A 15,406-nucleotide genomic window follows, 5' to 3' on the forward strand; every position below is an offset into this window, starting at 1 on the left:
GTCCCTGTCCTCAAAATATTCACACAAACTTAGGGGAAGACAGGTAAATGTATAATTAAATTTCACATCATTCCTTCTTCAAAAATGAATTTTCTTCATTTCATCGAAAGGTACCAACATTTATTTGATTGCCTAATGAATATATACAATAAGTAAATAACTTATAGCACATTTTAAGAAAAGCACTAACAGTTTGGAGTGAGACAGACTTTGGTTTAAAGCTGGGCTCTCCCTTTTTATTTGAGTATGGGCAAATCATACTCAAAGCATCTCGGAGCATCATGAGAGGGTGTTTCACACCAAGAAAACACCATGATTATGGGCTGAAAGGAATTCAGGGATCAATAAGCAACTTGATATGGACAGAGAATGAGGTATAAGGATGTATAGTAGCAAGAACTGAGATGAATAATGTAAGCCTTGTCATAAAGGAACTCAAATGCCAGGCTAATGATTTAGTGCTTGATTCTGAGTTTTATTTATTTTATTTTATTTTATTTTATTTTATTTTATTTTATTTTGATTCTAAGTTTTAGATAAATCACTATGGTAGAAGTGGACCAGATAAGGGCCAAATCAAAGGTGTCTAATCCAAATGGGAATAAACATCTAATAATTCATAAGGTTAGGTTAGGGTCAGAAACAGGTAAGAAATATAATGTAAAGCAGTTCATCCCAAATACTAATTAATTATTACTTCTCTTCTTTATATAGTCCGCAGTGCTCTTGGTACATGGTACATACTCAAATGGTTGGTTGAACCACATAAACCAAAAAGAGGTTTACAAAAAGATCCCGAAGGACTTAATTTCAAGAATAGTGAACAATTTTCCCTATGACCTTTTTAAATATAATTTTCTCATGAAAATCCACTAGCATTAATCACTGAGAAAACAGACTAAATGATCCTTTGAGAGTCCTATCATGACATATAACCCAAAAGAGAAAAAAGGTACTGATTTTAAGAAAAACTGAAAGGCACTGCACACACACACATACTCATAAATGGGAGCTGTCAAGAGGTACACCTCACTCCTCACCTCTGTTCTGCAGGATCTGCTCCTCTCTGAGACAGAAGCAGCATGTTGTCCTGTTTCTCATGCACAACTGGAATCTGGGGTGGGGAGATGGGCTCGTAGGGCTCTGAAGAGACATGACTCCTCTCTGGGGATTTTCCAGGCCTAATATTATAATATAATATATTAGATTGTGCTCCTAGGGCTCACCTAAGGCTTACCCTAAACAAACTGGTTAACTCATTACCTCATTCAGGAGAAGTAACAAAAGCTGCCAATTTAGAGCAGAAGTTTCCAGGTATAAATAAAGTCTGTTACCACTGGTTTACCACTGGGAGATTTGGGAGTCGAATTATACAAACAGCGCAAGGAACAGACAGCAACTGAGGCTCTATCAGGAAGTCACTCTGTGCTTCAGCATCAGACCCCACCAACCTACCCCGTTGTCCAGCTACTCCAGCAAGCCCTCATGAGTTTTACTGATGATTTTGAGTCTTGACTTACCAGGTATTTATCCACTGAGTTAAAAGATAAAGGATTTGAGTACTAAATTGAAACCTAAGGATTCTGTCTAGTAAGTCAAGGTAGGCTCTAGTTATATCAAATTTTAAGGCTGAGCAGCTCTCTTCAATTTAATATTCTTCTTATGGATATGATATTTGTTGGGATACTGTGAGATAAACCAAATTTTTTTGGTTTACACCAAAAAACAAAGTTTCTGGCTTAGTGATTGTTCATAACCAACCCCACCCAATTAGAGGTGGCCATTTTTGACCATTTTTCTTATATTTCCTTGGCTGCTCCCTCTAAAACTAAATAATTTTATACCTTTCCTGATTTACCAAACTTGACACAGTATTAACTCCCTTCCATGAAAGATGAAGAACACAATTACCTTCTCTGCATTGGTGCCATTTTATTTTACTCTAGTTTGTATATTTTAATTTTACATAGCATATTCAGTCATTTTTTGTGTGTGATTTGCAGCATTTACATTCTATCTAGAACACCAGAAAACTCCTGTGTTTTGATTATAGATTAAAAACTATTAATGGTGTTATAGCACATAGATTGTATGAACATTTTAAACCTGTAAAACCAGGTAATGTGACTAAAACCAATGAAAGAAATTTAACATTCCTCATTAAAATGCACAGGTGTAGTGATACAGAAATTACAAGAGAAAAAGTCAAATGGATATTTTCATAAATGTCATTAATTGCTCAAAACCTGCTACACAGTACTTTGAATCAGGAATGAACCATGACTGCTATCTGGCTTTCAGTTTTCCTTTGATAACCGAATTTTTGTTGTTTAAAAGAAAATAAAGGTATTTTCATCTTATCCTCAAGATCATACAGTTTCTGTCTCAGATTTGCTTCAAAATGATCCAGTTTGAAGGCAGGCAAGTGGGGATAAAAATAAAACAAAACGCCCTACGCTGATGATTACTGAAGCTGGGCAATGGATACATACAGGCATATTATACTATTCTCTCTACTTCTGTGTATGTTTAAAAACACAATATAAAGTTTAAAAAAGTACAGACCATTCGGCTTCTTAAATTCTTTATGTTTTCTGCTAATTTGAGGGATTGGTAGGCAGGCTGGAGAAGCACTTCTGCTACAAATTGCTCTTTTTAATGCTCTGAATTATGGCTTCCACTAATTTGGTTCATCAATCCACTGTGTCTTCCAGATATTTGCTAGAATCGTTGACCTACAGATATCCCTGTCTTGTTCTCAGCATTTCATCAATTTTATGAATGTTCATATTCTTGTATTATAATTTAACATATGCCAGTGCTTAGTCTACCACCTTGAATAAAAAAACCCTGCCCTAAAAACCCAAGTGCAGTACATTGTGGAGGAGGCCATTCCAATATGTGGCTGCTGCCTGACCTGTGAGCTGGACCCAGGCCAGAACGGAGAAGACTGCTTCCCACAGACCTCCCCCGCCCCCTCCCCACCATCACCACTTAGAGACTGTCTGATCACAATCAGTGTTCTTTTCGACATAAACCATTACCCCTTGCCTGCCTCCCACTACATCATGCTGGTTCCTGGAACAGGCCATTGTCCCGACCTGGTCAGGTATGAAAAGTAATTTCCCTTACCTTACAGCATTCACGTACTAACTAGTCCCTGTGACTTCCCCTCCTTTACCCTATATGATTCTTTGGCATCTGCCAAGCAATACAGGGATCCGTCTCATCTTGAAGCTGCCCAAGAAGTGCCTCACATATACACATCCCTTAATAAACTGTTAATTACCTGACTGGAGTGGCCAGCCTCTTGTCTTCGGTCTTTCCCTGCCCTCCACTATGGAGGTAGATTCAGTCCCAGAACCTTTCCCTGGGTCTGTCTGTACTAACAATTGACAGATCAGCTAAAGATTGAAGAAATAGGCCTTGGGAACGAGGCATCTATGGGAAAAATCCCGGGTTGATCCTCTACTTGTGTGTGTGCAGGGGTGGCCCGTATATTAGATGCATGTACACCTCCACATTGAGTACAGGGACACCCTGAAAATGCTGGCTGGTCTCATACATTTGATTGAAAAACTATGCATTGTACATTGTGGTAAGGAAGAAAAGCGTATGGCCACAGCTCTAGGCTGGCCCCTCTTATAGGAGGTTAGGCTAACCACCAATTTTAGAGGTAGAAGCTAGGGTTGGGAAATTGAAGGCAGATCTAGGAGAAACCAACTGGTCTCGTGAGTGCATATGAAGCTATGGGAAGCACTCGGAACTTGGACAGAGGGAAAGAAAAAGGAGCAATAATGGCAGCAGGGAACAAAGGGCTTAGAGGATAATTTGAAAGGAAATCTGGCAGGATCTGGTTGCCACAGGCACCTCGGAAGAATGTCAGCCTAATGCAGTGTTATTGGGATTATGGAAAGCATTAAAACCAGAATAGTTCTACCCAATATCACCCTCGGTTCTCCCAGTGGACACCCCAACAGATTCAGAGGAACCCCCTGGGATTTCATTCAACCTACTCTGATTGGGTGCCCCCCAGTCCCCTGAGTATAGGATGAAGGCCAAGACTGTCTTCAGGTGAGGTCCACAGGGGCGACCAGAGGTCTCATGCAGAATTCACTGTCGACTGGTCCTCCAGAAATGAACAGAGGGTAACTGCTTTGGTTGCACTAGCACTGAATGTACCAATTACATGGTTATCCTCGGAAATTATCTGGCCTTTTTAGTGCTATAGATACCTGTGGAGGCCAGACTGTAATGGTCAGAAAAGTGCCCTTTATTCTGCGAACTGGGCGCCTTCCACTACTGGGAGTATGAGGTCCTGCCTCCCCAGTCGTGAAGACATTTGGCAAGGCAAGATTTTACGAACCTCTGAGGGAATCTGGCGTTCAAGCACAAGTAATCAAATCAGTATTAAGAGGCAATGCCAACCGGGAGCCAGTCAATTAACCACCACAGAAAAGAGTTACTGGAAGGACATAAAGAAATAGACAAAACTATCCAAGAGCTCCACCATGTGGGCACAGTGCCTTTAACTGACCCTAGCGTGGTCAGTAAAAAAGCCAGATGGCTCTTGAAGAATGGACAGTATAGAGAATTGAAGGAGGTAATATCCCCCTATTCATGTAGCTATGCCTAATATTGCTACTATATTAATTTGGCTAGCATCCTAGAAACATGCTGTGTTGGACCTGCCCAATGCTTTTTAGCATACTCCTGGCTGTTGAATCCCAAAATCAATTTCCTTTTAACTGGGGGGCGGGGGGGAGATGTGGGGTAGTGGTGGTGGTAACAATGGATTTTCCAAGTGCTTCCTTGAGACTATCTACACAGCCCCACCATATGCCATGGAATGGTGATCAGGATTTGTTACTGTTTTCTTTCCCAACTCTAGTGAAATGAGCCAGTTACACTGATGACATAAATGTTAATCTGTGAAGATCTGACTCTGCTGCAGAAAACCTGGCAGGCTGGTTTTGCTGGACCACCTATGACAGAGAGGATGGGCAGTGAAACCACAGAAAATTCATGGTCCAGGCACAGCAGTAAAGTTCTTGGGAGTTGTAAGGTCAGGTAAGATCTACATTGTCTCTGAGACCATCGTAGACAAAATACAAGCCTACCTTATACCAAAAACCGTGAAACAGGTACAGGCTTTTATGAGGATTCTAGGGTATTGGTGAACATTTATACCCCCACTTAATGCAATGCCTTCACCCTTTATATTGCCTGCTTAAAAAGAGACATGTATGGGACTAGGGAACAGAACAGCAGGCTGCTTCTGAGAAAGCAAAAGTACTGGTCAAACAGATTAAAGCTCTTGGAATTGCCCAGGTAGAGTTGCCATCTAAATTAGATATTTTAGTTACCATGGAAGGCATGGGGTGGGGATTATGGCAAAAACAGCAAAAGGAGAGAGTATCCTCTGTGTTCTGGTCTCAAATATGGAAGCTGCCAGAGATTAGGTGACCTCCACAAAATAGCAACTCTGGCAGTTGATATGATGCTCCTGCACGTGGGACCTCCTACTAAAAAGAGCTCATTGTAGTGAGGACTTGCTTCTCCATCAAGGGGTGGATGGACATGTTCCACTCCATAACCTGCCTCTGCCACAGCTCAGACTCCTACCCTGAATAAGTGGCATGCCTACCTATACAGAGGAGTACCCTGTCAAATAGCCCTCTGTCTTCAAAATACAATAACTAGTAGGCTCCATTGGTTACAGAGAACCAAATGCCTCTGATCATATTCTTGTGTTGGTCCCTGCAGTCTATAAGATAGGAACAGGGGACATCTCAGCTGGAGCCTACTGTACTGACAGCTCTAGTCAGGGTAATCCACCTACTTGGATGGCAGTTGCTATCCAACCATCCACTGATACTATGTAGGTGGAAACAAGAACAAACCATAGTAGCCAGTGGGTTAAGGTAAGAGCTGCTTGGTTAATAATAACACATGAACCTTGGCTGATAATCCTATGTACTGACAGTTGGGCCATTTTAAAAGGACTGACTCTGTGGCTTGAACAATGGGGAAAGGAAGAGGAGTGGATGATTATGAACAAATACTTATGGGGACAGGAGATGTGGAAAGAAATTTGGGGTCACCTATAAGAGCCCGAGGCAGATCGTGTTGTTGTAAATGTCCCTGCCCATAGGGCATCCACATCCCTGGGTAACCAGGAAGCAGATGCCTTGACAAAAATATATGCTTTAGCCAACAGACCTGTCAGTTGACATGGCAGATGGGGTACAATGGAAGAGTATGTGAATAGGATGGCATATATCTAAGGAAGCAGGGCTGCCTTTTAAATAGTGATCTGGTTAATGCAGTTGCATCCTGTCATGTCTCTGTTCCAAACACCCTAGACAACAGCCACAAGAATCTGGGGCTATCCACTGAAGCCTCCAATAGGTTAGGGACTAGCAAACTGACTACATAGGCCCTCTCCCCTTGAGTAAAGGTTCCAAATGTGCTCTGGTGTGTGTCAACGCAGACTCTGGATTAACTCGGGCCTTCCCACTGAGTGAGCTAATCAAGCTGCCACTATAAAGGGACTAGAGAAGTTAAATACTATGTATGGGTGCCTCCACTAAAGAGATAGTGACAAGAGGTCACAATTTGAAGGACATGATGTATGGGAATGGACAAAAGAACACAATACTGAATGGAGATTCTACCCCTTGTAAAACCCATAGGCAGTCAGGAGGGTGGATGAAAAACCGGTGTCCTTAAACAACAGATAAAATTACTAACTGGAAAACCTACTTTGACCAAGTGGACAAAGATAAAGACTTTCCCAGCATTAATGCATTTAAATGGCCAATCTGTACTGCCCTATATGCCAGATTAGGAACTCAGGCTGAAAAAAAAAACAAAAACAATAAAAGAGGTAGAAAACAAAGGATAAAGCAATAGTCCTGATGCTTGCAATGGATTGACAAGCTATGATATTGAGGACACTGAGCCCTGTTGTCGCTGGGAAGGGAACCATTTATTGGAATTTGCAATGAGACATTGCAGTAACCGAGGTGGGTCAGTTACTTCATGTCCATGGGTAGGGAGGAACTCATCAACTTCTGGTGGGGATCTGTTATTCCAATGCAATCAGTACCCAAGCAAACACACTATACATGGACTAGATATCCACCATTAAAAGCGGAGAGAAAGTTGGGGTCCAGGTCTGGCATAATCCCCCTCCTATTCATCTTCTTACACCAGACAGCACCACCTCCCCCAGCCAACTTGTATGGTTTACATAGCCTGGCCAGGTTCCCAAGGCTGAAGCGACATTAATTTCTAAAGATTAGGCTATAAGTACAATTCTCATAGAAGAAGAAACTCTCTCAATTCAAGTCTCTACTAAATAATTGTGTCTCTGACCTCAGACATCTGCTATTCCTGTGGTATCCAATTACTGTTCAAAATGAATGTCATGTTTTTATACAGATGAGTCTGCCAAGATCTTCTCTTTATTAGTACACATATAAAAAAACAAGTGAATGCTTTAAGTGACCCTCCCCCAAGCCCAGGTGCCCTATTAACACACTAGTTTGGGTCTTGAGGAGCATGGTGGAAAAACTGTTACTAATACTTGGAGTATTTCTTTTGTCTTTTTTTCTTTTATCTGCCTATATTGTTGCTATGGACTATCTCTGTGTTAATGAAGCCCCTTGCTGACCATTCAGGGTACATCGTGGAAGAGGGGGTGTGTGTGAGATTGTAAGAGCCAGTCATGAGGGGTGGAGTGTGGAGGAGAGACTAAGACATGACCGCTGCCTGACCTATGAGCTGGACCCAAGCCAGAGGGGGAGACTGCTCCCCACAATGCCCCCTTAGAGACTATCTGTTTGTAATGGATGTTTCCTTCCACATTAACAAGTACCCCTTCCTTGCTTCCCACTATGTTCTGACCTGGTCAAGCACATAATTCCCCATACCTGACAGCATTCATAGATCAGTACCTACAACTACCAATCCCTTTACCCTGTGTAATTCTCTGGCATCTGCCAAGCAGTACAGGAATCCACTTTGTTTTGCAGACACCCAAAACATGTTTTATATGTTAAGTTTTCTTTAATAAACTCTATTAATTACCAGACTGGAATGGCTAGCCTCTTCTATCTTCTCCTGCTCTCTGCTTATGGAGGTAGATTTTCAGTTCCAGGACCTTTCCTTGGGTCTACAAGTACTAACGACAGGCTCTTTACCAGATGGCCCTGACATATAAAATGTGTTTCTCCTAATGCTGCCTATATTGGCCTCGTTTTCATTATTTAATGTCAGCTTCCTAAATATCTATTGCTGACCCAGTGGAAACCACTGAGAGAAAAAAAAGTTTTTTTGTGATTCTGAAGGGTTATTCAAGGTGTCCCTAAGCTACTACCGAACTACACATTCTTCATAACTGCCTTGCAAACCCAAAAACAGAATATAGCAGCAATCAACTTTTGCATACACATTAAAAAGATATATTATTAATTGCCCAGTGGACATTCCAAGAATAAATGAGGAAAGATCCTCATTTACACTTTCCAGGGAATGAAGGTAAATAAACTTCAGGTGTAAAAAATGAATTCCCTATCTTATAGATATGTTCAATTTGTTCTACTGTTGGGAAATTTACAAATGGTTTGAAATAAAGACCATACCTTCCCCTGGATTTGTCCACAAGATTTTCTGGAGAGACCCTTGAACCTGGTCTCTGATGATGGACAGACTGAGACTGGGATTCTGGGCTGTAACGATTTGATGTTTTAGTCCTCACAGGTGTAGACACCAAAGCAGATGGTGAATTTTGGAATGTTGAAGTGGGAGGCTGCTGTGGAGGCTGTGAAGAAATTTGATTTCTAGCAAAATCTTGTGTGATAATTTGCTGTGAATGAGAAAAGAAGGACTTGGTTAAACCCACTGAGTACTTACAAAAAATGTAACATAAAAACACCTGGACATCTTTATTGCAATTCTATGTAAAATATGCTTTCTGCATGATAAAAAAATTTAATAATAATAATGAAAAACTTACACAGATGTGATCAGCAAGTGTGATCAGTCGATGGGTCCTAGGCACTTGCCCTACCCCCTCGGCCTGTGAAGAAGGGGGCAGCTGCTGTTGTGGAGACAGCGATTCCTGCTGTGGTCGGAAGTGATGTAATGGTCCTTCATACTGTCTGGTGGCTTCATCTAATAGAGGAAAGACAGATGTCTTACTCCAGAAATGCTGTGCTTTTCACTCATTATCAAAGATTAAACACAACTCAGAGGAACACATGAAAGGGATGTGATACAAATCTCTAAACAGAATTCATATCTTAATATTGAAGAAAAAATATTTATTTACTGAATAAAGAAAGAAATTAGAGAACTAGTATAAAATTTTAAATCATAGGTGGTTAAATAAAATTAATATGAACTATTTTCTATATAATTAAAATATAAACAAGTAATCAAATAATAGCTTAAACCTAGTTTTATTAGTGCAGATTAAAACAAAAATAAAACAAGTTATTTTTTAACATGTTCTGAACAGATAATAGAAGCAAATGATAAATGTAAATATAAAAACATAAACTGGTAGCTAAAAAAGACATACTTTCTGCTTGATTTGCCTTAACAATCTCTGATTGATAGGCCTGGAGTTTCTCCTGGGGCGGTGCAGGTGAACTGGCAGGGCTTATCACCTCAATAGCATCACTAGATGTTTCATATCGGTGAGAAGATACTTCAAGAAAAGAAAATAATCTTATTTTAAAACAAATCCTATGAAAAGTTTCAAAACTGTAAGATCTTCAAACCTATTTGCATGTTTTCATTTTTTATTCCCTGAAATGTTCCATTGCATCTAGATTAATAATAAAAAAATAATGAGCTCAATGGACTGGTATCAAAGGTCCAGAAGTGCTTTCTCGGTGTTTCTAATCTTGGTAGGATACAGGGTTTTCTGGAATTTTGAGGGCTCTAAGACCTTTAGGTGAGGCTGAATAAGGAACAGATTTGTGACATTCTCCTGGGAGCTGGAAAAGAAAATCACCAGGAAACGTTCATCAGAACAAATTTAATACATGAGAGAGTAGATCTCAATAGTTCATTGTTTCCAATAATTTCAGTTCTGTGAGACAGTCAGCTCTTAAACTTTGAGGCTACAAAGCTGCTTCATTACTATGATGATTTTAAAGCTATAGGTGAAGTAACTATATAATTATTTTCTCAAATCGCTGTAGTATTGCTGACAAAAATGACTCTAAACAATTTTTTAGCACCATGTTACATTGTGAAAACTGACAGAAATGGTAGGGATATCTGAAGGGAAATAAATTCACTCTGTTGGCAGAAATGAAGGATGCCCCTCTAAGATGCAGTTTCTAAGGAAACTGAGGGTCTATGCAGTAGAGGTCCAAGCAGCTTTTCACAGTCCTGCCATACCTCAGAGCTGAGAATAGGAGAGAGGCAGATGTAAAACCTCCTACTCAGGAACCTTCTGACTTTAGAGTGAGTATTCTTTGTATCTACAGATGCAGCAAGGAACCTGAGATAACTGTCAGAGGCCCAAAGGGTATATGACCCTGGTGGATCAGCCAATATGATCAGTCAGTGGGTCCTGGACACAAGTACAGAAGGTGAGAATGAACTCTACTACTAGGCCAGCACCTGTTCCTCCATTACTCAACCGCACAGCCCTTTCTTCTTACCCCTCACCAGGTCATGGAGGATGCAATTACCTCGACTCTAGTATGCTCAGAAGAATAGAAACCTGATAATTGGGATAGAGACTATCTTTGGGGAACTAATAAATCACTATATTTAAAGAAATGTAAACTACTTTGCAATTTTTGTATCCACTGGTACTCATCACTGTTTAGTTACCCAACATCCTAAATCTACTTAGCATATCAATACAGAGTCAATGGAAAGTCTGATGCTAAACTGTGTTCACATTGCTCTGAAAGCCTTAAGGGTAGAGGCAAGACTCTGCCTCACTTTCAGGGGGATGGAGGCGCTGAACTGAAAAACTGAAAACCACACTGAATAACTAAATAGCTGTGGGCTTCATGAAAGTAATTTACACAATGATTAAAAAAAAAAAAAAAAAAAGCATATATTATCCACACTCAGAAAAGAAGCTAGACTTTCTATTTTCAGACCTTCTGAAAGTCAAACTCCTATAGCAAGACTTGGGTTGGATGCAAACTGAAAAGAAGTGTTAAACAGTGATCAGGGAACCATGTGCTACAGCATTCAATAAGCCACAGGCTGGGTCACCAAGTGTCCTGGTGACTTCCCTCCTAAGGGCCTATTCATGTAACTACAGATCTTCCTCACCTAGCAATTTCTGCATGTATAATACCTATTTCAAGGATTTCCATTATCCCAGGCTAAAGGAAGTCTTTTGTCTACACAACTATCAAGTTCCCCTCATCTCTCCAAAGACTTGAATGTTGCATGCCGGTGCATCGGAAATCATTTTTTTCATTGTCTCCAACTCTATTAATCTCATTAATGGAAACAGAGAGATGGCTACATATGTTTAAACTGCTTCAAGTATTAGCAGATACTTAACTGAATACCACCTTGTTTCTTTAGGAATACTATACAGAATTTAGGCGATAGTTACAAAAAATTTTAAAGCAACTTTTCTAGCATTTTACTGCGGATTTATGAATTCTTACAGATCTAAAGGGTAGACATCAAAGTGATTAACAGGGCTTGATCAAAATCCACCTTGTAAGAAAGGTGCAATGTAAATACCAATTACCACTAATAGGTGGTCTCACTTATTAGAACTCTATACCTTAGAAAAAGGATATTAAGAGGCTTTGGGGGTATCAGCCTACATACTGAACCATATCCCAGAAAACATTGCTTGAGAAATTAGGCCTCAGTAGCAGAGAGCTTGATGATATATCTATCTACCACCTTTCATATGCTTGAAAATGTCAATAAGCCCTGCCCTCTATCTATTTACTTTACAACTTTAACTCTGTAAAGAGCAGAGTTTTCTCATGGAAAATACCTTAACAGGTATATCTAAAGAAATTCTGATATTTAAATAAATATTAAAATAGGAGACATTTTTGTCCTACTAACCCACAAAACCTTTCTATTACATTTACTATCAAGACTATGATTTTCTTTATACCATATTGTTCTGCTTTGCCTAAAGAATAAAGTAATTCTTTACTCAGAAATCACATTGCAAAACTGAGATTGAAATACATACAGCTACTAGAAGAGTCTGAACTTTGAGAGCCACGTTCCCTTGCATCCTTGTCCGAGGCAATTTGCCGGGTGATGATCACGTCTATGAAGTTAGCTGCAGTAATGGTAGTCTTCCCTCGGGTCCTTAGCTCTTCCTCATATCTGGATTTTGGAGGAGGCCCTTTATCTTTCCCAGCCTCAGAATAAACTACTGAAGAATGAGGCTGGGGCTTGCCACTTGGAAAGGCTGAAGAAGTGTACAGACACTGAACAGATCTCTTCTCCACCTCCAGGGTTTTCTGCTCTAGCTGCTGCTGTTCACTAACTGCTGCTGACCTGCTTCTCAAATTTTCTTCTAACCTGGCAGCTTCATGCTTACTCTCTTTTGTTTTGGTAACATCCATCTGGGGAGCAGAAGCTGCGGCATCCACAAGAGCAGCCAGGGCATCTGCAGCAGTGTTGTAACGGGAAGCTGGCAGGCCTTGGCTTATTGAAGGGCCCCCAGCAGGCAGCGGCCTGTAAATAAAACCAAACCACAACTCTGTGAAGGGGAGACTCCATACTTTGAGGTGTGGTGGGGAGACGAAAGGACAAACTGCAACAGCAAAAATATGTTGGGTGGGTAGTACATTATTACTGAAACTACTGTAGTCACAAGCTACTAAAAAATGTGTATTAAAGAGACTGGCATTTTTTGGTCAATATATATACACAACAGACTTACATGATTCGAAGCTGAGCACTTGGATCCAAAGGTGTAATTACACTGGTTCCATTGGTTCCCTGGAAAACACTAGGTCTCTGCTGCAATATGGTCTCCTGAGCTCTTACTGAAGGGGAAGGGGAACGAACGTATCCATGACTGCCCGGTCGGCCAGGCTGCTCTGAGCCTGCAGGGGGTGTGTGTACACACAACAACAACAACAACAACAACAAGACAAGTCATCAAGGAAGAAGCTAGAGATAGCAAAATTTAAGATTGTTAATTTCTTAACATTCTCACAAAGAAAAAAGGAAAATGAGATAAGAAACCTGATATTACACTTTCTGTCCTTTATAGAAATATGTTCTATAAGAGTTTCTTAAACATGCAAGAAAACCACACTAGTAACTTGAAACAAAAATCCCTATCATTTACTGTCATTGCCATTTTTGTGACAAGTTTCTATTTGATTCCACAAGAGAAACAAAAATAACACCAATAATGAAGTATTAACAAATCAGGTAAGTTCATCTCTCAAGATTTTTCCTCAAACTCTATCTAGTATGTTTATCATCTCCCAAATCAAATTTGGGAAATAAGTATAACAAAAATAACATAGTACTGCTACCCCAGGGTTTGAGGCTATTTCATTCATCCACAGTTGTTGCTCCAGTTCTTTACTGCCCTCCACAGGTAACTGTCTCTCTCAGCAAGCTCTCTTTTGACCTGAAATCATTCACACTGCCCTTCCCAAAAGTATAGCTCCACTAACTACACTTCAACATTTGAGATGTTTTTTGTTCACTTAAGCTCAGCTCTCCCATAGCACAGCCACAACTTGGACTTGGTCAAAACTACTTTTTTCTTGGAAGATCTCAAATTCTCATATTCCTTCTTTAATCACTTTCTTCTCTACCCCCTCTTGTTCTATGCCCTCAGTCTGACTTTCTAACTTGTTCTTTCCCCTCATTTAAGAGCTAGTAGTGTTAGTATACATCCCTATTCTCATAGCAGGTATCACCTAGGGCAGCCTTTTCAGCAATTTTCTCCCTTCTGACAATATATCAGTTTGTATAAGTATAAGGGGCATAATCTTAGAAGTAAAATTGCTATTTAAATTTCTATATCTCTGAAAAGGCTATATCCCCACTTACACTACTATTGCCAATGTCTGCTGTAGAAAAATGGTATTTTTATCATGTTACATCTGCATGTGAGACCACATTTTTAAAATTTACAAAGTAATGATGACTGTAAACATTTTTATTTATACTGTAGACAAAGTATCATTGAATTACAGAGATAAACTAAAAAATAAGTTATCACTTGTACTCGGCTTTAAATTAAATCAAATTCCATGTTTTTAGACAATCAACATAAAGTCAATATTATACTGCTACCTCAATTCATTAAATGTTTCCTATCATCAGACACTCAGTGATGTTTTTATTACATGTACACAGTGGGTTATGCATCAAAATATCTTTAGGCTTTGCAGCCATTGAATTGTTTAAGATAAATCCTCAGGAATGATAGTACTAGTCAAACATGATGGCTAGTTTTTAGGCTCCTTCTGTACAGTGCCATCACTTTGATTTCAAAGGGTTTGTCTCCCATGACCACATAAATGTGACAACCTCCTTGTTCCCTTCCGTTCTGCAGCAACCTTTCTGACCACATCTCTGTCTGGCTCCCTTCGCCGCTACTTATAACATTCCTCCCACTAACATCTAAGTGGTGATAAATGTTCCAAAAACACATAAGATTAAGTATAAACAAAATAAAAATCACTCTCTTTGCTTTCACTAATCCTGCTCTATCTTAAGTGCAGATAATCTTGTTTCTCATCTCTTCCTTACTCTCCATATCTAGTTATTATTAAGTCCTTTTGATTTACCTTAACAAAATTCTTCCAAGCAGTTCCTTTCTGGCCATTGCCAGTGTCAACATATCTTAGGCCACCATTAGAACACATATGAACTGACACAGTCTTACTGTCCTCCTGGCACCAGCCCATATGTACCTATAGGGTTCTAACCCATCTCATGGCACCTTTGTGTAAATGTCCCTCTGATCAAGTCACCTACTTCCTGCACCAAATGGCAGCACTTCACTTATTCAAAATATCACACAACCTTCTAACCATGTTTTCCATTCTTCCTTTAAATTTCAGCTCAACAACACACACATCTTCATGTCTATTAGCCTTTTGTTTGGGCTGCTTTCAGCTACAATCGGCTCTATACCCAGTGTCTTTAGGCCCAACTATAGCTAATTGCTGGGGCCAAATCATTATGAAAACTTCATTTTCATGTTTAAAATTCATCTTTGCACCATTTCAGCTTTTATACCACTTTCAACATGTATACTTCACTTAAAGTATGTCATTACTTTCTCTCTTCTAATTCTTATTTTCAAGAACATCTTAGCACTCCCTATGACATTATGCACAATGCCCCATCACATTAGATTACTAAGAAAGTCCACAGAATGAAAAAAGCCAACCCATTC

General features: G+C 39.8%; 2 protein-coding genes across 24 annotated transcripts in view; one reads left to right on the forward strand and one right to left on the reverse strand.

The window, feature by feature from the left end:
* TTC19 (tetratricopeptide repeat domain 19) overlaps positions 1 to 12,215 on the forward strand; it is a 46,358-nt gene extending 34,143 nt beyond the window's left edge. Inside the window, exons 11-12 of one of the 4 annotated variants that reach the window (XR_001596994.2) lie at positions 10,509 to 10,613; positions 10,696 to 12,215. Coding sequence is in view for 1 of the 4 variants with exons in the window: in XM_016145129.2 (XP_016000615.1) it covers positions 10,509 to 10,557 (49 nt within the window). In the remaining 3 variants the exon portion in view is untranslated. Of the gene's footprint in view, positions 1 to 4,891; positions 6,873 to 10,508 lie in introns of those variants that run through there. The other 3 variants (XR_001596995.2, XR_001596992.2, XM_016145129.2) reach the window with 3 other exon arrangements.
* NCOR1 (nuclear receptor corepressor 1) overlaps positions 1 to 15,406 on the reverse strand; it is a 171,474-nt gene that overhangs the window by 10,303 nt on the left and 145,765 nt on the right. For 18 of the 20 annotated variants that reach the window (XM_036223863.1, XM_036223862.1, XM_036223873.1 and 15 more), the window contains 6 exons: positions 12,917 to 13,082; positions 12,215 to 12,708; positions 9,590 to 9,718; positions 9,023 to 9,180; positions 8,649 to 8,872; positions 1,041 to 1,181 (listed from right to left, as the gene is read on the reverse strand). In XM_036223863.1, coding sequence (XP_036079756.1) covers positions 1,041 to 1,181; positions 8,649 to 8,872; positions 9,023 to 9,180; positions 9,590 to 9,718; positions 12,215 to 12,708; positions 12,917 to 13,082 — 1,312 coding nt within the window. The remainder of the gene's footprint in view (positions 1 to 1,040; positions 1,182 to 8,648; positions 8,873 to 9,022; positions 9,181 to 9,589; positions 9,719 to 12,214; positions 12,709 to 12,916; positions 13,083 to 15,406) is intronic. The other 2 variants (XM_036223879.1, XM_036223878.1) reach the window with 1 other exon arrangement.

Source organism: Rousettus aegyptiacus, unplaced genomic scaffold (assembly GCF_014176215.1).
Source record: "Rousettus aegyptiacus isolate mRouAeg1 unplaced genomic scaffold, mRouAeg1.p scaffold_m13_p_6, whole genome shotgun sequence".
Classification (NCBI taxonomy): Eukaryota; Metazoa; Chordata; class Mammalia; order Chiroptera; family Pteropodidae; genus Rousettus; species Rousettus aegyptiacus.